The 20,599-nt window shown below is 37.5% G+C and overlaps 6 protein-coding genes across 8 annotated transcripts; 3 read left to right on the top strand and 3 right to left on the bottom strand.

Moving 5' to 3' along the window:
• Positions 1-153: 153 nt before the first annotated feature.
• LOC120003987 (pectin acetylesterase 9-like) lies at positions 154-6,159 on the bottom strand. 2 transcript variants are annotated; one of them, XM_038853173.1, is made up of 14 exons: positions 5,832-6,159; positions 5,495-5,647; positions 5,303-5,385; positions 4,469-4,598; positions 3,436-3,515; positions 3,174-3,260; positions 2,910-3,034; positions 2,769-2,829; positions 1,458-1,511; positions 1,275-1,352; positions 1,070-1,175; positions 736-884; positions 469-579; positions 154-384 (listed from the first exon to the last, which is right to left on the bottom strand). In XM_038853173.1, exons 2-13 carry the CDS (start codon positions 5,616-5,618, stop codon positions 475-477), a joined length of 1,182 nt encoding a protein of 393 aa, XP_038709101.1. In that variant the 5' UTR covers positions 5,619-5,647; positions 5,832-6,159; the 3' UTR covers positions 154-384; positions 469-474. The 2 variants fall into 2 exon arrangements, with proteins under 2 accessions (XP_038709101.1, XP_038709102.1); XM_038853174.1 differs by having other exon boundaries at positions 4,469-4,563; positions 5,495-6,157.
• Positions 6,160-7,861: 1,702 nt separating this feature from the next.
• Positions 7,862-11,278, top strand: LOC120003973 (signal peptide peptidase-like 1). Its single transcript, XM_038853151.1, has 4 exons — positions 7,862-7,931; positions 8,754-9,685; positions 10,209-10,409; positions 11,026-11,278. The coding sequence occupies exons 2-4, from the start codon at positions 8,888-8,890 to the stop codon at positions 11,140-11,142; spliced, it is 1,116 nt and encodes a 371-aa protein (XP_038709079.1). The 5' UTR covers positions 7,862-7,931; positions 8,754-8,887; the 3' UTR covers positions 11,143-11,278.
• A 498-nt stretch (positions 11,279-11,776) lies between these two features.
• On the bottom strand, positions 11,777-13,562 carry LOC120003975 (60S ribosomal protein L36-2-like). The gene is made up of 4 exons (XM_038853155.1): positions 13,433-13,562; positions 12,768-12,872; positions 12,142-12,341; positions 11,777-11,999 (listed from the first exon to the last, which is right to left on the bottom strand). The coding sequence occupies exons 1-4, from the start codon at positions 13,520-13,522 to the stop codon at positions 11,969-11,971; spliced, it is 426 nt and encodes a 141-aa protein (XP_038709083.1). The 5' UTR covers positions 13,523-13,562; the 3' UTR covers positions 11,777-11,968.
• A 129-nt stretch (positions 13,563-13,691) lies between these two features.
• LOC120003974 (probable prolyl 4-hydroxylase 12) lies at positions 13,692-16,505 on the top strand. 2 transcript variants are annotated; one of them, XM_038853152.1, is made up of 7 exons: positions 13,692-13,943; positions 14,534-14,653; positions 14,879-14,936; positions 15,011-15,112; positions 15,669-15,726; positions 15,805-15,977; positions 16,063-16,505. In XM_038853152.1, exons 1-7 carry the CDS (start codon positions 13,876-13,878, stop codon positions 16,408-16,410), a joined length of 927 nt encoding a protein of 308 aa, XP_038709080.1. In that variant the 5' UTR covers positions 13,692-13,875; the 3' UTR covers positions 16,411-16,505. The 2 variants fall into 2 exon arrangements, with proteins under 2 accessions (XP_038709080.1, XP_038709081.1); XM_038853153.1 differs by lacking the exon at positions 14,534-14,653.
• A 687-nt stretch (positions 16,506-17,192) lies between these two features.
• On the bottom strand, positions 17,193-18,353 carry LOC120004175 (F-box protein At2g26160-like). The gene has a single exon (XM_038853448.1). The coding sequence runs from the start codon at positions 18,351-18,353 to the stop codon at positions 17,193-17,195; it is 1,161 nt and encodes a 386-aa protein (XP_038709376.1).
• Positions 18,354-19,076: 723 nt separating this feature from the next.
• On the top strand, positions 19,077-20,216 carry LOC120004174 (F-box protein At2g26160-like). The gene has a single exon (XM_038853447.1). It carries the CDS (start codon positions 19,077-19,079, stop codon positions 20,214-20,216), a length of 1,140 nt encoding a protein of 379 aa, XP_038709375.1.
• The last annotated feature ends 383 nt before the right edge of the window (positions 20,217-20,599 follow it).

The raw sequence follows: 20,599 nt of genomic DNA, 5'->3' as shown, positions 1-20,599 counted from the left end.
ATAGATACAAATAAAATGACATCCAGGACCCTTTTTATCCGTTAACATAGAGATGTAATTCGGGCCTGAGCCGGCCCAGCAGCGGCCCAAGAGTTTAGTGGATTACAATTCAGGAGGTACTTTACCCCAGAAGCTAGTCTTGGCAAAGAAAAATTTTAAAAATAAAGAATCAATGGATTTTATTGATCAATTGATGACTAATATGACAAAACTTCAAATTCATCTATAATTTCTTTTGCTAAAGCACCGATATATAGATTTACGAATCCGTTTGACATCCTTTCTGCTGATGATTATATTCCAACAGCTCCAAATGCTTCATCAATGGAAAAGACTTGTAAAACTTAGTTCTTAAGTCCAATATCTCTGAATCTCCTACAGAACCTGCAAGATTTTCTTCCATTAAACAAGAATATTGCGTTTCTGCAGTTTCTTCGTCACTGATAAAATCCAAAATGCATCACAAACCTGAGCCTATGGTATGAGATTATGGCATGTAGTATCGCACGGATATGGACAGTCGACTGTCTTAGATATCCTTCTGCTGAAGTACCAATCTCCAACTGCTTCTGCAATGGTCTGTAAAACCGCAGTCTCAGCCGTTAGATATAGATAAATCACTTAAAACACTTTTTCAAATGTTCAAAATTGTTTCATTAGTTATACATGCCAAAACATGATCTCTCCAGCGCTCTCCGTCATCACAGAAAGTGGCAAAGAATCATATTCAAGTACCTTGTTATGCATTCTTGGGGAATCATCTGCAAACCATGTGTCTTGTGACTCACTTTGGCAATGAGCAAAGCACGAATTAATGTACATGCCCCCTCTCCTCGAAAAATAGAGGAACCATCTTAAAGCCGCAAGCATGTCACGCCTGAAACCTGATGAAAGACAGTTAACAACAGAAAAGGCATTGTAAATAAAGTTTCCGAACTCATGCAATGGGTTTGAGAGAGAACTATCATATTAATGACAAAAATATATCAGGATCAACAATCCAACATTTGGAGTTATAAGTTTCTAAGTCCTCTTTCCCGAAGGGGAATCAACACTAAAGAACTCCAACCTTGCAATATCGTGATCTGGTTAGGGTTACATGCAGCTGGATTACGCTTGCATCGGCTCCAAAGTCCTGGTGGATCAGCTTTAGTTGGCACCAATATGTTGTGAAACTGTAAATTATAGTAAAACTAGTAAATTTCTTGCCAATGCATTAACATGATTACAAAGATGGTATGTAATTTCAAATTTCTGGAGTCGGAGTAGTTTACTTGGTAAACATCATAAGCTGAGTTCAAGATGAAAAATGGAGTTTTGATATATTTCAACGCATATTGTGGAAAGATGCACTGCACAAAAGTAAAATAATGTGATAATTGTGGAAAGGTAGAAGCAGGAGGATATCACATAAGTACGAGTCAAATGTGCAGGAGCCGTGAGAAAATCATACATACCAGCTCTTGAAAAAGGGAACTGGTGCAATTGTCATTTAGATTCTGTTCTATCCCCTGTCAGATATTGCAAATGTGAATATGACATTTATGGATTTAGAAAAAATAATGGCAGAGAAACATGCAGTGAAGAATTTAGGCTTACATATAAGGAACCATCATACAATTTGAATGAAGTATTTAACAATGCATCTTCAGTTTATAATTTTAAGTTTTGATTGGACTCCAGGTTCTGATTAAAAGGAGAACTCATTTCCTCCACTCTAACCAAAGAAATTAATGCAAAGAAATATTTCACACTCAGAAGGAAGACATATGTTAAAAATCAACTTTATGTACTAGAATAAAAACTTGATACAGTATAGGAATAACATTAGGACCATTATGAGATTATATATGAGAGAAGCGATATCGTAAGTCAAAGGCAATGGAAACCATGAATGTCCAATCATACATTATGCCCAACAAATAAGCATTCTGTTGCCAACTTATGCACTAATGATGATTTTCTTTGCTCAGCTTTTGGTGCATTTAAATATGTGATAAGTAGCTATCTCTCCTTTGCTGGTTCTTTACATATTGACCTCCCTACAACAGAGAATGCTAAACTTTTGACTTGATTACCAAATAATCTAGGTTTGTTATGCTTCCTACAGTGTTCATAATGAAGCACTTAAGTTTTTTTCCATCTCAGATTATATGCACAGACAGGGTATGCCGGAATCATAACTCAAAAGCAAAAAAGCTTGAATGGACTCTACATGTCAGAATGTCAATATGGTGGAGTCCAAGCAATTAAAGGTGGTAACCAGGGGCGAATCTATGCTTAGCCTAGAGCCCACCCTCACATTTTTAAAAAAAATACGATATATACTACTAAATAACCAAATTTCAAATTATATCCACTTATTTATATTTTTCTAATAGTTTTACAATAGGTATGGTTAATTTAAAAATAATAATTATTGATTGATATGCACTCATACTCATACAAGTGAACAAATATTGATTGCTACACACTCATACATGATGATAGATGATTTCAATTCAATGAAAAATTGTTTAGCATAGCTTAATTGAAGTACTATATAGATATTTACTTAATTTAAGGACTATATAGATATTTACTTATTCTCGGTCACTTTTCATTAAATGCCCTAAAAATTTGCCCCCGAACCCCGTCAACCTTCGGCTCCCCTCTCATAAATTCATACATGCACTACTAACCAAGTCCCCCCCTAAATCCATTTCCTAGATCCGCCCCTGGGGGTAACAGATGAGAAGCATATGTAAGAGGATGATAGAATGGTATACCTGTAGTTGAACAAGTTCTTTGTAAAATGACCTCATTGTATGGTTAAAAGTTATGTCTATTCTGTAAAAAGCGAAACTTGTGAGAGTTGAAGAACCAAATAAGCCAACCATATTCCACACGAGAAAAAGCTAGAAGCATACTCATCCATGAAAAATCCAGCATCACTCAAGCATTTCACAATAGTATTTGCAGGCAAAATCCTTGCAAAGTTGTCGCAATGCAGAAAGGTTGCTAAACCGCCAGCTGAGCAACCTGAAAGCAAAGCCTGAGAATAGATGAAATGCATATCATATTCAACATAAAACTGTCTCAATCCTTAAACATCACATTAATCTTCTTCCATTGCAACATCACAAGACTATTAATTAGGTGTTGTTAGAAAATTTACACGGAACTGGTTTTACCTTGCGTGCACTCCCCAACCCTTTGGGTAGAAGGTCATGAATGATTGCTTCCCAAATCTTTTGCCCTCTGAAATAAAGTACTGATGTCTGTTCCAAATTTGCAAAAATATACATGAACAAATCAGTTAATTTAGCCTATTAAGCTCTCTTTTTACCCTTTAAAGCACAAAATCTATGAATTTTGAGTCAAGCTCTACAGGGTTACATACAGAATGAGCAACGGCATTATCAAAGGAAAATGAAAGCTAGGTCAGAAAGTTACCCCATTGTCATAATTGGAGTTCCCAGCAAACGAAGCGCCATCGCAATATCTAAGCTTCACCCGGTTCCAATTGTAGAAATCTGATTCATCAATAACGATCACAATTCGTTGCGATCGACATGGAAAAACAAAAATCAAGGTCGATGACTGGAAGAATGAAGTTAACAGTTAACACCGTTATGTCGTTTCTGATTTAGACGGATATTAATTACCAAGAGATTGTTGGGCCTTAAAGGCGGCCATGTGAAAATGGGCCTGAAGAGAAACTGAGAAATACTGGAATGGAAAACAAGGAAGTCTGGGCCCATTAACCTTGTATCATTCGGCCCATCAACGTGTCAAGTGTCAACATTCCACAACTACGATCCTTAAGAAATCCGATAGAAAAGAAGACAATTTTCAGTGCCCCACATTCGGGTACATAAGTAGCTGTCCCCTTGCCGTCAAAAACTAATCACGTGAAGAGAAGATAAAGAATGCGAGGAGAACATGGACATCCATGAGACTACTTGGAATGGGATTAGGGATGGTAAAAAAAAAATCGGTTCTTGAACGGTTTTGGATCAAACAACACGTTTTTATGAAATATTTACACATCTTATCCCTAAATCGAATTGAATTTCGGACGTATTTAATTTACTAAACTCAGATTGGTTTAAATCCAAACAAATAAATCGGACAATAAAATCTGGGTTTGGGTCCGGACAAGTAAATCGGACGAAATTTATGTGTTTGGACCCGGACTCAGTTTTAAACCGGATAAAAAAAAATTGTGTTTGGACCCTGATTTTGGACATATAACTGATGTCCAAACTTGGTTTAATTCGAATCGGACAAATTCGGTCATCCAAACCGAACAGGATTTTGTCACCCCTACATGAGATTTTGAGAAATAAAATGACAATGAAATAAGTTTTTTTTTTAAGTGAGTGAAATCTCAAATTTGGCTACTAACTCAATTTGAGTATATATCTAACTACTTCGACTTAGGGTTGTTGGCATCTAAGTTTTTAAAATCAATTGGAAGATGTACCTGGATTTCGAGAGGCATTGTTGCTTAGGATTCCAGAGAAAACTTCCATCTTGGACATGTATAAAGTAGATCCGCGCCGGGTATTGGCTCTCTCCCTGCATGATTCTATATCATTGCACCAACCACCTCCCTATAATCATGTTCATGATTGATTGCTTATTAAGAAAAACAATGATGGAAGGGAAAATGATGTTTGAGTTTATGTCAATAATTGGACCCACCAAATAATTGAACTGACTTGCTCATTACTCCTCCATTCATTTCGAAACTTAAAGATTATTTTAGAGCTGGCATTAACTAATTTATTCTTTATGCAACATAATATTCCACTTTTTAATTCAACTAAATAACAATCGAGGTCAAAAATTGTAAAATGTAAACCAATGAAAGGCCACCAACGCAATGGCGGACTGTCAAGACTAATTTATTTCACATTCGATTGACATAACTCTCGTATAACCAACATATTTTTTGAAATTAAAAACCAATGAGAACGGCCAACAAAAGCAAAGATGTGCTGGTCTTTGACTTGAAAGTGATAATAATAGTTTGGAGTGCTTGGCCGGATACAAAGCGCCGAGATTCTAAAGGTGTCGGACCTGGCCACTTGACCACTTCGACACTCAAGATCCAAGTCCAACTAGCAAAACAATTATTTGTCGTATACTCGTTTGTATATTTAAAAAAAAAAAATTCTTTATCCTGTACAGCATACGTGGCAATTTTTCATTGGATACTAATTCAGCCAACTTTTGTCCGCTATTGGTCTCGCTTTTCAGTTTCTATTCCTTAACCAGACAGGGAAAAAAAAAAAAAAAAAGAGCTCATAATTACCTCAAATTGCAAAAGCCAGTTGCTTGCTCCAGCACCGAATCCTCTGTGCAGATGATAAGCAGGTAAACTTCCATCCAAGCAAACTATACACAAATCCAAAAACAATAAGAAAAAAACACAAAACAAACAAACTTTCCCTTTGAATTTTCAAAAATTGAATAAGTTCAAAAAAAAAATAAAAACAGAGCTTACAGGCACCGAAAGCCGAAGCCTTTCGAACCAGAGTCATCTTAACCAGAAGCCGGTCGTCATCTGCATAAGCGCACCGTGTCATGCGCGATAGCCAAACTATTGCTACCGCCATAATTATCTTCATCTCCGTATTCGTTTCACGGAGATGAATATCTGTAAAACGAGAGCAGATCTGTGAACTCCGATCGATTCTTTAGGGTTTGACAACAACGGCAGTAGAATTGAAGGTTACAGAACTGACACGGATTCAGGGTGAGCCATTAAATTTTAATTAATAGAAAAAACAACACTGACGTCTCCATCGCAGAACATAATGCCAAACGGAGAAGAAAACGACCTTTCGTGAACAAAGGAGAATGCTAATTATGAAGAAACCAGTATGAATCTTCCAGATTTTTGTAAACTGAAACTTGAATAAAATAGACTTTGATTAAGCTTCGCCGTAGAAAATGCGATTTGTTATCTGCTTCTGGTATAGCCGTATAGGAAAGTTCATTTGAAGAGAATACGTGCGAAAGATGAAATCTTTCCGACTCGAATAAGGAAAACAGGAATCTGAGTACGGAGCGAGAAAAGTGACTGAAGAGGAAAAAAGATATTATTGGACGAGTTTGGGTGAAGGATTGAGGGAAGTAGAGTGTTTTTTGTCTTTATACTCAAGAGAGCCAATTATATAGATAGATAGATTCATAGATGGGCAAGAAAAAGAGCTGGACTACAGTTGGTATACGGGGGCCCGCAATCTCGCCGAGGGGGACCAAGCTTTGGTGTGGTGAAGGTGGGGCGATGTGGGCTGATAGATATTCCGTAAAGTATTGATCTATGTTATCTCTAGTGTTTCTGGTTTAGATTGTCAACCAAGTTGCATATGCTGCAATGAAAAGATGTGATAAGGTCTTTTTTTTTCCCTCTGGTTTGGTTGTCACTTGTCAACCATTAACCAAGTTGCGTTGTTAAGGACATAAAACCCACATACGGTTAGACAAATGTCTACCGAGTGGTTTATATGGATAAAACACATTTCCCTACAATGAATTGAGTATTTTCATAGTCTCAGTGGGTTGGGCTTCGGCTAATTGTTGGATTTGGGATGAACAAACCCATGAGACAATTCGATGCATTCATGGGAATCAAAATCTCAAAGCGGATAATATGATTGGTTACATGGTTGTATGGGGTGGGATTTTTGTGGGGGAGTGCCCATAAGTGTGGGGATGTGTGAAGGACATGAGTGTTAAAAAATTATAGAAACCAAATCGATTGTCAAACAGACCAATTAATCGATCTAAATAATCACCGATAACCAATCGATCGGTCAGTTAAATTCGTATAAAAAAATCAAAATAACCGCGGATGAGATAAGCATTGGTCCACTGGATAAGATACAAGTATACCACATGGCATATGATAGTGGCTACCAAACTAACACCCATTTCATCCGGCGATCATTGCACAATTTGCATGTTCCTTTTCTTATATTATAAGTTTGGAAATTGGCATGGAATATTTATTTTCCTTAGATAAATTAGTTGAACAACCAAATACAACATATATATGGATGACAACTCCGATTTATTGAGGTGGAGCCCATCAACGAAAATGAACCTTAATGTCACATTCTGTACCCATGTCATGTTAAGCTTTCATTTAACTAAAACAGAAGTGATGGCAGTTCCTGAGCTAACACTTTGACTATAATTAGTTATTTTTTTCAAAATTTTTTAATGATGAAAGGGATAAAGACTGATTATGATGATGAATGCAGAAAGGGAAGTACCATTTTGGTGATAATCTAATCGATAAATTTATAGGCCAAATTACATGGACTCGGGAGAGTCTAAAATTGATTTCCTACGAGAGTAATACCCTTATGACTACGCGTAGAGCTCAACTTATCATGTCGATAGGTGAAAAACTTATGCGCTTAGACCCATATCGAATATCCAAATGACAACTTATATGATGTGGTTATCAATTAGAGAAAAAAAGGAACTGTTGTGTAGTTTACTATTATTTATTGAACTTTTTTGTTGGCTTAAAGCCATTACCAAATTCACATCTCTTTTTGGGCCTCGTTCATCAAAAGTTCAAAACGCGGATTGTATGCACAAAATAGTGCGGGCTGAACGAGATTTCTGCAGGCACGCAAGACGGCAACAGTGCAACTGTGTAAGACCATAGCCTTCTTGTTGGGCCCAAGTCAAGATCTATTGGGCCATTACACAAAGAAGTGAAAGAACCAATTTGACCCTTGGGTTGGACTAGGACCCCAGAAGCCCAAACAGACCAGAAGGCAGAAGCCACCAATCGCGCAGAAGGATCAAATCATTGTCAAAGTCCTGGTCCATACTGTGAGTTCCGGTAATTTGCTTTGGTCGCTATACATTCTCGATCCAAAGATACCTTGTTTGATTTGATCAAGCTCGCAGAGTCCAAGGTTAGTCCTCTCGAAATCCTACGGTCTCCTATCAAGTTTTAGTTTCTGAACTCCAATTTGTCTTATCGCAGATCTTCAAAAGTGTATGGAATTATTGATTTATTACAAGGTTTTGATTAACTTATGTCTTGCTTCTTCTTGGGTTAACGCTATGTTGGTGAGGAATGCTATCAATATAGCAGTCGGGTCTCAGGTTGCTGAGACGTTAGGAATTCTTTGTATTTACTTAATTAACAGGTCAAATTGTTATATTAGACTCAGTTAATTGACGAAAATTTTAATTTCTAAGAATATCAAGATCCATTATCTTGATTTCTTCTATGTTTTTTTGTTAATAAGATAAGAGAGTAATATGTGACCCATGCGCTTTTTGTTGATTCATGCATTTGGAGGGTTGTTTGTATTGTAGTTTTGACATTTTTCTTTGGCTGCGAAGTAAAGTTTCAAAATTTCATGCGGCCGATCTTTTTCTGATTACATTAGGTTCGAAAGATAAGCGGTGCCATATTAGCTGGTGAATGGTGTTTACATAAAATTCTAAGGGGAAACCCCTGGTCAAAATGTAAATCAATCCTCTTTTGTGTATGTTAATCTTATCTGATGAAACCTTGAAGTAGAGGATAATTTTTGAAATCTGAAACTACAATGGTTTCTCGCTCTCTAGTAACTGTCATTTTCACTCCGGAGTTGTTCTTTGTATTAATATGCATTTTTCAAAACATCCCATGAGCGGAACAAAATAAAGTTTCAAATTCTGTATTTTCATTCATGGCATTGGCTTCCTCTCCCTCATTTTAAGCTAAATTATTCATTGCTTTGTAGGTTGCAGCCTCAGGTTCATTAGAGGAATGATGCTACTTTGGCTGCGTAATTTGTGACTTGAGCCTTTCATTTATTTCGTACGTGAAAATATAAGTTTTAGACAATTTATTTTGAAGAGCAACGCTAATCTAGTGATGGAACCCATATGGAACCTTCTATATTTGCTGGAGCCTGCTCCCTTCACCCTTATAGTAACAGCAGTAGCTGTGACGTTTGCATCAGCAGTTCGTGCTTTAAATCATGAAAAAGAAATGGAGCGAAACCGTGACTTGTCAGAAGCATCCATTACCTTGGATAAGTCTCAGGCACTAATGATCCCAATAATGAGTTCGTGCAGCTTGCTTTTGATGTTCTACCTCTTTTCTTCTGTTTCACAGCTTCTCACTGCTTTCACTGCCATTGCTTCTGTTTCATCCCTTTTCTTCTGCCTATCCCCTCATGTTGCCTATGTGAAGTCGCATTATGGTTTGGCAGACCCGTTTGTTTCAAGGTGCTGTTCAAAGTCTTTCACACGGATCCAGGGGCTTTTATTGTTCACTTGCTCTATGATAGTGGCTGCGTGGCTTGTTTCTGGGCATTGGGTATTGAACAATCTGTTGGGAATTTCCATTTGTATTGCATTTGTTAGCCATGTGCGGCTTCCAAACGTGAAAGTGTGCGCAATGCTCCTTTCATGTTTGTTTGTTTATGACATATTTTGGGTTTTCTTTTCTGAAAGAATTTTCGGTGCCAATGTCATGGTATCAGTGGCTACCCAACAAGCATCAAATCCTGTTCACACGGTGGCAGATAGATTAGGTTTTCCTGATTTACAATTGATAACAAAGAAGCTTGAATTGCCTGTGAAAATAATATTTCCTAGGAATTTGTTGGGTGGAGCTGTTTCTGCGAGAAGTGCTGCGGACTTCATGATGCTCGGTCTTGGTGATATGGTACGAACCTTTTATGTTCAGTGCTGATACTGGTAAACTATTTCTTTACCCACAATTTGTGTCATGCCGTTTTTTATCTGTTGGGCAATGCCATCGTCTCAAGTCTAATCGTTCCACTTTTTTTGTGTCAATTCTTTCTTTCTTTCTTTTTTTCCCGGTGGAGTGCCCCACAAAGTGGCCTGCCATAGAAGGTTGGAGAAGTTGTGGTTATGTTGTGCCTGTACAACCACATATCAAAAGATAACCACAAAAGCTCAATACCAGAGCTATTAAGTTCAAGAGTACGAGGCTAGTGGTCAAAAGACCTGTGTTTGCTGTTGGTGGCTATAGTGTTTTATATCAAATGTCCATGAAATTTACATAATGCATGTGTGATCACATACACTTACAGATTGCTGGTCCTTTTTGGTTTGAATATCAGTTACTTATCTGTGTTACCTGCTTCATTTAGTTGCCTCTCATGCCTTTGTTGAGGAAGCATTAAAAGAAATTTACTGACAATGGTGCTCCTATTTTATCTTAGGCAATTCCTGCAATGCTTCTGGCATTAGTCCTCTGTTTTGATCATCGAAAGAGTAGAGATCCAGTCAACCTCTTAGAGTTGAACTCATCAAAGGGACACACATACATATGGTATGCCCTTCCTGGATATGCCATTGGACTGATTACTGCTTTAGCAGCTGGCATTTTGACTCATTCGCCCCAACCTGCACTTCTCTACCTGGTATTGATTCTATTTTCATTTTATTCGAACTGGTATCTTCTTAGATGATAATGCCCGGTTGTAATTTTGAAGGAAGTAGTAGTCCTCACTTGTGCTTAGCTTGCTTTTGACAACATGGTGTTTAAAAGATAGGTTTTCCATTTAGTATTAGTATGATGCGTGAAACCTAAGTCACTTAGGGTAGGGACTGTATTTGATGGAATTGGCTTAGCCATGCATGCCGAATACACTCAAAAAGTCAGGCAAGCAGAGTTACCAGACTTCTCATTGGTAAATTTTATGCCGGGAGGTACATTAGTAACATTTCTATAACAGTTGTTGAGCTTTTTGGCTGTATCATTGGCAGTGTAATGTACTTTAAAGTTTAAAGCTGTTTTCGATTCCTCCAATGTTAATAATGTGTTAATTATTACTTTTTCGACTTCTGCTCTAACTACGAAGGCTAATTGCCCAACTTCTAGTGTTTGGCACCTGTATACTCTGCTTTTGGTAACGATAGATAATTAGATATGTTTGATGGCTAGGCATAATGTTGTGTTCACTTGAAGCTGTTTTCCTTCTGTGTGCTGGTATCCGGGTTTTAAATGAATTTTTGTGTAAACTTTGGTGAATGTAGGTGCCTTCTACACTTGGACCGGTAATTGTCGTCTCCTGGATGAGGAAGGAGCTAGCTGAGTTGTGGGAAGGAAGCATGCCAAATTTCATTGATAAAGCTCGACAAGTAGAAGTCTGAAGACACTGGACTATTATTGATCATGGTGTTCTTAACGGCCAGAAGTTGTAAATTTACTTCGAATTTTTATTTTTTGAGAAATCAGAAAATAGATAACTTAATGTTCATTATATACCATACTACAATTTCTTGCATTGATGATCCCTTATACATGTTCAACAACGATAATTCAAAATGTTGGTGAATGAGGGAAAAGAAGATTTGCCAGTCGTGGATTTGTTTTATGACCACGAATCAAAAGGTGCATGTAAATCTCAAATACTTGGATCGTCTTTCCAAATACATGTAAACGATCTTGGATACTTGTCTCTTTCTTTCCAAGTACATGTAAATCATCTTGGCTACGTCTCCCTTTCAAAGTACATGTAAATCATCTCGGATACTTGGATCACTCTTTCCAAGGACATGTATATCATCTCAGATACTTGGATCGTCTCACCCTTTCCAAATACATGTAAATCTCCGATACTTCTCAGATACTTGGATTGTCTTACACTTTCCAAGTAACGTCCAAGTACCTGATATCTAAATCTCTCGAAGTATTTGACAAGTACTTGACCTAAAAATTAACAAGTTCATTAAAATTCAAGGATCAAGGGATGTTGGGTAATTATGGCTGAGTCTACAAACTAAATGCAAGTAAAGACATCACTTGACACTTGATTAAGCAATTCTAATCTTCAATTCAAAACAAAACACCGTTGGTAAGATTAATTCAGTCTCAAACAAAAAACAGATGAAGCTACATAAGCTCCAAATAATTCAAGCTTCTAAGTGCAATATTAAGGATCTAGTCCCCAGCAATTCAATTAGGCTACAGTGTGTTTTACTTCTTCTTCTCACCTCCTCCAGCAGCCCTGCATATTCATTTCACCACAGAAATGTTAAATGCTGAATTCTTGGTCATGTCAAGATAATGATTTGGTAAGAGTTTAGATTCAAGCAAAGATCATCCTTGTTGAATATGACAGAACAAAACCTAAATCTCCAAGAAATTACCTCATCTTGCGGAGAACATTGGACATCTCTTCTCTCTTCTTTTTTGCCCTCTTGTGGGTGCCCAACTTTCTTTTAGCTACCTTTAAAGCACGCTTATCCTTGCCAACCTTCAGAAGCTCAGTTATCCTCTTCTCATATGGCGCAAAACCAGCAACTTCCCTGATTAAGCTCCTCACAAAATGGACCCTTTTGCTGGTTTTCTGTAAGAAAGAAAGAAGAGAGGCCAATGCCTTATCAGCAACTTGTTCTAACCAAACCAAAGCCCTTTTTTCCCCAAGGGGTGGGAGGATGAAACCTACATCCAGTAAATTCAGGGCAACCACCTTTACCACTAGACCACAGGGGTAAAGAATAATCACTTAGCAACACAATTCAAGCAAAAAAATACATAGACCGCTCATCCACAGCTAAAAACACGGGGTAAACAAGAGTGAAGGCACCACCACTAAAGTTTCGTATGCTTCATGATAGCATTTTATAGATATTTTTTACAACTAACATATAGGCAAATTGTAATAAAGTTAAATAATTCTTTCAATATCTGATGTCAATCAGTATAAAATAAACAACAAATATATAAACCCAATGAAGTATCCTATCAACAGCTTGCTAAGGAATCAACTTACTCCTTTGCGATCTGAAGGACGGGCAGCCAATTCTTTCTTGGTCACAACGTGGCCTTTGTTCAACCCCACAAATAGGCCAGTATTTGGCTGTTTAGGAGCCATCACCTAATTAAATAATGCCAAATTAGTACATCTTAGTTCAGATCATAGAATGAATCCATCAAAAGGAAATCAGATTTAAAATGCCAAAGAACCATAATAAGTCCAACTGCTATCAATCAATTCAAGGCTCCTAATGGACGATTCTAGCTTGACCCATTTTTCCTTCATTAAAGTAGACACCAAACAGTACATACAAATGTAAATCAAAAAAATTCTGGTATAATCACATTTCAAATTCTCATAACACATTCAAAATCGTTTCACAAAACTGGGGTCAGTAATTTCTAACAACGAAACAGCTTAAGCATCACTGTGGACGAAGAGCTAGTCTGCATTCGAGACATCGCATAAAAACAGCCTATGTATGCGTTCACAAGCTACAAATACAAGACAAATGCTAACTAACGGACTTAATATCTGATAGAAAACCTTAGTCACAATATATAAACTAGGGCTACTACAATACATACAAAAGAAGAACCACTCGATCAGATCGCAGAAGCAATCTCCTCATCGCATTCAAACAGGGAAAAAAAATACGTAACATAAGAGTTAGGATTCACCTTGAGCGAGTGCGAGCAGCGATGACCAGTCCACCAGCGCGTCCGTGAATTGAGAGAGAAATTAGGGTTTTGAATATATATAGAAAGCATATGATGGAAAAAGAAAAAAAGACAAGGGTACTTCGGTCATGTCAAGTAAAATCGATAACGACGTCGTTTCTTTATCTGATGTCCCCCAACAGAGCGCCGTCGTTTCTTCACCAACATTATGTGAGTGAATAAATCAATAAATCAAAAGATAAGTCTATAAATTTCCTAAAAATAGTTTTTATTTCACAACCATCGCTCCAAGAAATGAAGCAGCATGAGCATTCATGCTTCGCCGGCTCTCCTAAGCACCAAGCTCAAAAAAGGTTGGGAAAAATACTTCTCTGTTTTGGCAGGAAAATTCAGTTGGGTTTGATTGATCTCCCAACGATCGCCATCGCTAGGGTCTCTAACTGATGGCTTCTCATCTCTTTCTTCTTTTATTGGCGTTTACGAGCCCATTTTTGCTCTCTTCAACTGAAAGGTAGGTGGAACTCTTCCTAATTTCCTCGTTGCACTCGTGCTTTATTCATTGTAATAGATGGTAGCAGACATTTAATCTACACATCATTCTTAAATTTATGATATAATGTACTCGTATGGGTTTGGTAATTTTCTCGATCTGGGTTTTTCTACATTATTGTTTTCGTTCTGATGTAGATTCATTGTCATCGATTCACTAACTTTAATCTTTGTTTCATTAACTTTGGGAGACATTGTTTTCCTTTTTAGGTATATTGTACTTTTAGCAATTCCTTGTTTGGGATTGAAGATTTCATCGTGTATAATTCAGAGCTGTGATTCTCCTTCATGGGTGTTTTTTGTTTTGGGTGGCAAAGAAATTTTTTCCTTTCCAGTTTCGTGTATCTATATGATTTTATGTGTGAAATGCACATTGGCGTATTTCCTTTTAGTTTGTACTGTAATCTTCCAGTTTTTGACTTTTGCATTACTCTGAGTTGCTGAATTTTGGAATAATGCCCCTCATTTGCTGAGGGGAGGGCCGGAGGGTTGTCTTCAACGCTATTTTGCCTTGTTCTTTCATAACGAATAGGCTTCACTATGTTTTGTCAGTAGCCGAAAGGAATTAAGGGATAAAGAGTTAAACTATGACCCTATCACACAATTGGGGCTTTCAATCCGTAACAACAGAGTTGACCCATCACGAGTTGTCCAACTCTCTTGGCAACCAAGGTCAGGTACTTCAATAAATTAGATGCTCATTCATTCTTATGGTAGATAATGCATGTAAGGCTACTATGTTAAGTCAAGGGGTTGTCATTTGTGAAAAAAACCAGGGAAGTTTTCTGAAATTATACAAGATTTCTTAAGATTAGTGCATTTTACCTAAGATGATACTGCGTGCCATCAGACTATCTGGGGCTTACTAATCAAAATGGATGTATTTTCTTGCATTAGGGTGTTCTTGTATGAAGGTTTTCTGTCGGATGAGGAGTGTCATCACCTAATTTCATTGGTAAATTATTGTCTATTGCTTCAACTCTATTGACTGTTTGTGAAACTAGTTTTAATCACTGATGTTGACCTTAGGCACGGGGTTTGAAAGAAGCAACTTCGGGAGATGGTGATGGTTCAAGAAGCATTGGGATGAATGGCAGTTTTTCTAGTTCGGAAACCCCTTTAGATGAAGAGGTGAGCTCTGATGTTTTCCTTACTTTTATGGTCTATCTTTTACATATCCTGTGCATTAGGGTACATACAAATTTGTAGAAATGCGGACTACATTGTGCTGTATTATCTATCATTGCTTGCCACTAGATATTGCATTAGATTCCTCCCTTTTCTGAATCGTGTTCTATGCTTTCAACTCCAGTGTTATTTGTCCTTTTTATTCTCGAGGTTAGAGATTGAATGGGTGCCAGTTTGATAAATTTTCTTATGTTTTAAATTAAATATCAGAATTACAGTTATTTGGCATTTCTGATTCTCTGAGGTTTGCATTTAACACGGTGTTGTCACTGTTTCCTTAAATAGTTTATAGTCAGCATCCATTATCTTGACCTCTATCCTGTTTGGCCATCTTGTATTGATTTGGTACTCTAACAAACTTCTAAATGTGGACTGAGTTAGAACTTAGAACTTTACTAGCATTCCCCTTAAAGTCCTCTGATAATTCATTCTAAAATAATGCATTGTCACACTACTTGGAATTTGTCAGCTATTCACATTGATGCTACTGTGTTTCTAGGATGAAATGGTCACAAGGATTCGGGAAAGAATTTCAGCATGGACTTTCATTCCCAAAGGTATCTTCCCTGTCTCTTGGCCATTCGTTGTATGCATAGTAGTTTCTCTTTAATAACCTGATAATTACTGCCAGCCAGGGAATGGCAAACCTCTACAGGTTATGCATTATGGTCTTGAGAAGGCTGAACAGAACTTTGATTACTATGGTAATAAATCCATGTTAAAATTGAGTGAACCTTTGCTGGCAACAGTTGTTTTATATCTCTCAAATGTCTCTCGAGGTGGTGAAATTCTGTTCCGCTATTCAGAGGTGAGCGGTGAAACGTAAACGTCTCATATCCCTTTTATTCTCCTAACGTACCTATACTCATCACCCTCAGTTCATACTATTGCAGCCGAAGAACAAGATTTGGTCAGGTTGTACAAAGACTAATAATATCCTGAGACCCATCAAGGGGAATGCAATCCTCTTCTTCACTCGCCATCTCAATGCGTCTCCTGATACCGGTAGCTCTCATGCTAGATGCCCTGTCCTTGATGGTGATATGTGGTATGCCGTTATGTCGTATTTTGTTAGAGCCATTGATGAGGTCTCGGTTGAATCAGATGGCAGTGATTGCATCGATGAAGATGACAATTGCTTCCAGTGGGCTGCCATAGGAGAATGCCAAAGGAACCCTGTGTATATGATAGGTTCCCCTGATTATTATGGTACATGTAGGAAGAGCTGCAATGTGTGCTGACCGCAATGTTACTTATAAGTTACGTATGTCGAAATTCTTTTATGAGATTCTAAAATGAGGTCATAAAATAAAGTCATAATTTTTAGGGTTCAAAATATTTTTTTAAAATTTGAAAAAAAAAATATTTGTGTCTTGATCGGTTTTACGAGTCCAACGATATTTTTGTGTCCGAAATAAAAATAAAATGCAGCATGAAAAGTGCATGATAATTCTGTATTCATCCTCATTTTCCTTACCATAGACTTAGTGTGCATTGATTTGACCACGGAGAGAATCTCTTTCGCAAGAGATTTCATCGATCTCTTTGGCTAGTTTTTTCACTCCATTCTATTGCTTCGTCTCCTTGGTGTTGGAGGAGAATTAGGTTTTCCTCATCTCGATTGGAGTATGCGGTGGGAGTCGCGAAGACATTCGAGATCGGATAGGAGATCATGATCATGAACCCTAGGGGATCTAGTCCTTCCATCTAAGTCGGTGAAGTATCTCTGTAGCATTCTCATAGTAGAAGGATAGAGGGAGGGGGAGCCGAAACTAGTTTTAGTAGAAGGGGAGTCGAAACGAGTTTTGAAACTACTAGTAAAAGGGATTTGGGGGTCCGTAATTCGTTTAAAATAATGTATCATCCCCAAATATTGTTTGGACTATATCAGATGTCCAAAAGACCTAAACTCGGTTAAAAAAAAGCTTAATGGTAAGTGGAGAAGAAAAAGAAAAAACCATATGTATGTATAAGAAAATAAAATCATGAAACTTACAAAAGTGATAAAAAAAAAAAAAAGAAGCTATAATTGATCTCCTCTCAATGTTGGTACAATCCAAATTGAAGGTGGCAAGGGCTTCGTGCATTGATCATACAAATAATGTCTTGAAATGCTTCCATCCTCCAAATTAAAGCTACCCACTTCATAAGGCTGAAAATAATACATTCTACCACAATATTTGACATTATTACCAATGAAGTAAATAGAGTTTGGCTTACAACCAGGAAAATCAGCTGCCGGAACACATACTGTTTCATTGTCACCCACAAATACTGCATCGTCCCCCATACTCTTCATCTCAACCCACTCTCCCTTGCCATATTTACTCGACTGTAAAAGCTGATAAACCCTAAATCTTTGAGTTATATACTTATAAGCACCAACTTCCTTCATGATTCTTCGAATCATCATCAACTTTCCTTCTGATGATTTCACAAGGTATACTGATGATCCAAGGCAACGAGACAGATGAGTTATCATGGTCTCCTCTCTGGCTACAATCACCAAACAGTTACTATTCTCAGCATCAATACATACAAGTCTTCCAAATAAATCTACTGCCAGCAGCATGTCATTGTAATAAACAATGTCTTGAAAGAAATCTAATGTTTTGTCTACGTAAGTCCAGGTTTCACTCCCTGATTTGAGGATCTCCAATGTCCTGTTCACACCGGATATCGCGACGACGTTGTAATTGATATTGTCGGAAGTACTCAGAGAAGGATTGTTGTATAATACTACTCTGGAGACATCAAATTCATGCATGTAACTGGTTTTCCATGACTCCATGATTGGTGGAAGAAGTCTTGTCTGATTCAAGAAGGGATTTCTGAGAGTGATGATCATGTTTTTATCGACAGTAGCCAACCAACCATGGGAAGAACCACAATACCTTCGACTATTATCCTTCAATGGCAGGTGCAAATCATAAATTTTATCATCTGTGACGCTGTATAAGTTTCGTTCGTATCTCTGATTGTGTTTAGAAGGGATTAACAACAATGGAAGTTGTCTGTTCAATAATTTCATGAACTGACGTCTTCGGTACTGCTTTGCGACGGACGACCAATGCTTGCAAACCAGACTGAATCTGGCATGATCGAAGACTGAGACCAAGTTGTCAAGAATGGAATTCAAGATTTCTTCAAGAAGCCATGACCAGTCTCTTTCTGAAGAATCCATCGCAAGAGACAGACTAGGGTTTCATCAAACGCTGTGGTTAATTTTTAACTTATATAAGGGACTCCGGCCCTTTTCTTGAATCCCAAGTGCACTGGGAACTAAACCCTTATCTACTTGAACTCATTGAAAAGTCTCTCATCATCATAAGAACACTATACTTACCATACTGTCATGTGTGCATACTCTCTCAAATCATTGGATTAAATTATAGTATGTTTTGTTCAAAACATTATTAGAAAGATCAAATAAAGCCCAATTTGGTCCAAGCCCACAAAGTTGCTAGATTGAATAAGGGAAAATTCTATGCGGATACTTTACAAGTAATTTTTAGATATTTAGATCCACCAAAAAAAACCAAATAAAATGGAGTACTTGCTTATGTGATTTTTACGAACTTTATATAATTTTTTTTTTTATGGTTTTATTTATATTGATTGAGTTGGCTGTTGGCCCATGATTCCTTCTCTTAAAAGAATTTTTCTTAGACCCAAATTTTTTTAGATAATTAACCGAAGTTAAAGATAGGAAGGATAATTTCTATAGCAAACTCCATCGTCCATGATGTAGTTATCAAAAATCATGTCTCCACTAGGTCACATAAAAGACGAGCCCAAGTCTAGAATGCCCAAATTCAAGGGCCCAAATTTACTTGCGATTCAAGAAAAGGATTCCCTTATATATAAGTGAAGACCACAGAGTTTGATGAAACCCTAATCTCTTGCGATGGATTCTCCAGAAAGTGACTGGTCATGGCTTCCTGACGAAATCCTTAATTCCATTCTTGACAACTTGGTCTCAATCTTCGATTACGCTAGATTCAGTGTAGTTTGCAAGCACTGGTCCTCCGTAGCCAAGCAGCAAAGACATCGGCTCATGAAATTATCTAACAGACAACCTCCATTGTTGTTGATCCCTTCTAAACATCATCGAACATATGAACGAAGTCTGTACAACGTTATGAATGGTAAGATATACGATCTCCAACTGCCATTGAAGGATAATAGCCGAAGGTATTGTGGTTCTTCCCATGGTTGGTTGGCTTCTGTCGATAGAAACATGATCATCACTCTCAGAAATCCCTTCTTGAATCAGACAAGACGTCTTCCACCAATCATGGAGTCATGGAAAACCGGTTACATGCATGAATTTGATGTCTCCAGAGTAGTATTATCTAACAATCCTTCTCTGAGTAGTTCCGACAACATTAATTACGACGTGGTCGCGATATCCGGCGTGAACAGGGCATTGGAGATCCTGAAATCAGGGAGTAAAACCTGGACTTCGATAGACAAAACCTTAGACCTCTTTCAAGACGTTATTTATTACAATGACATGCTGCTCGCAGTAGATATATATGGGAGACTGGTATGTGTTGATGCTGACAATAAAAACTGTCGGGAGATTGTAGCCAGACGTCGGACCGCGATACCTCGTTGGCTTAGATCAGTATATCTTGTGAAATCATCAGAAGGAAAGTTGATGATGATTCGAAGAATCATCGAGGATCACGGTTATGATCATAATTACAGGTATAAAACTAGAGAATTTAAGGTTTATATGCTTTTACTACATTGGAGTGCATATGGCAAGGGAAAGTGGGTTGAGATGCAGAGTTTGGGGAATGATGCAGTATTTGTGGGTGAGAATGAATCGGTATGTGTTCCGGCCTCTGATTTTCCTGGTTGTAAGCCGAATTCTATTTACTTCATTGATAATAATGTCAGTTATCTTGTTAGAATATATTATTTAGAGTCTTCTGAAGTGGGTAGCTTTAATTTGGAGGATGGAAGCATTTCAAGATATTTGTACGATCAACGCTCGAAGCCCTTGCCACCTTCGATTTGGATTCTACCAACTTTGTGAGGAGATTATTTCTTGAGAAAATTTTATGTGATACTATCATTTTTATAAGTTTCATGATTTTATTTTCTTTCCTTCCTTGCTAACAACATTAAAAATAAATCAATTAAATCGAGTTTGGACCCTTTCGACATTTGATATGGGCCTAAATTTGGACCGTCAGATATGCACGCATAGGAGTTTTTCACATGATGACAGTAAATTGGGTCAACACCAATCACAAGCACAATAGTACTATTAATCCCAGTGAGAACGAACTCAATATCTTCCTAGTTCAAGGGTATTCAAACTTAATATCTTTCGAGTCCAAGGATATTGCTCCCAATAAGAATCGAATTTAATACCAATACCACCGAATTGCAATATCTTCCGAGTCCATACAATTT

The sequence above is a fragment of the Tripterygium wilfordii genome, chromosome 8, assembly GCF_013401445.1.
Source record: "Tripterygium wilfordii isolate XIE 37 chromosome 8, ASM1340144v1, whole genome shotgun sequence".
Taxonomy (NCBI): domain Eukaryota; kingdom Viridiplantae; phylum Streptophyta; class Magnoliopsida; order Celastrales; family Celastraceae; genus Tripterygium; species Tripterygium wilfordii.
Note: the sequence above shows the minus strand (reverse complement) of the source record. Positions and strands in the feature narration are given on the sequence as shown.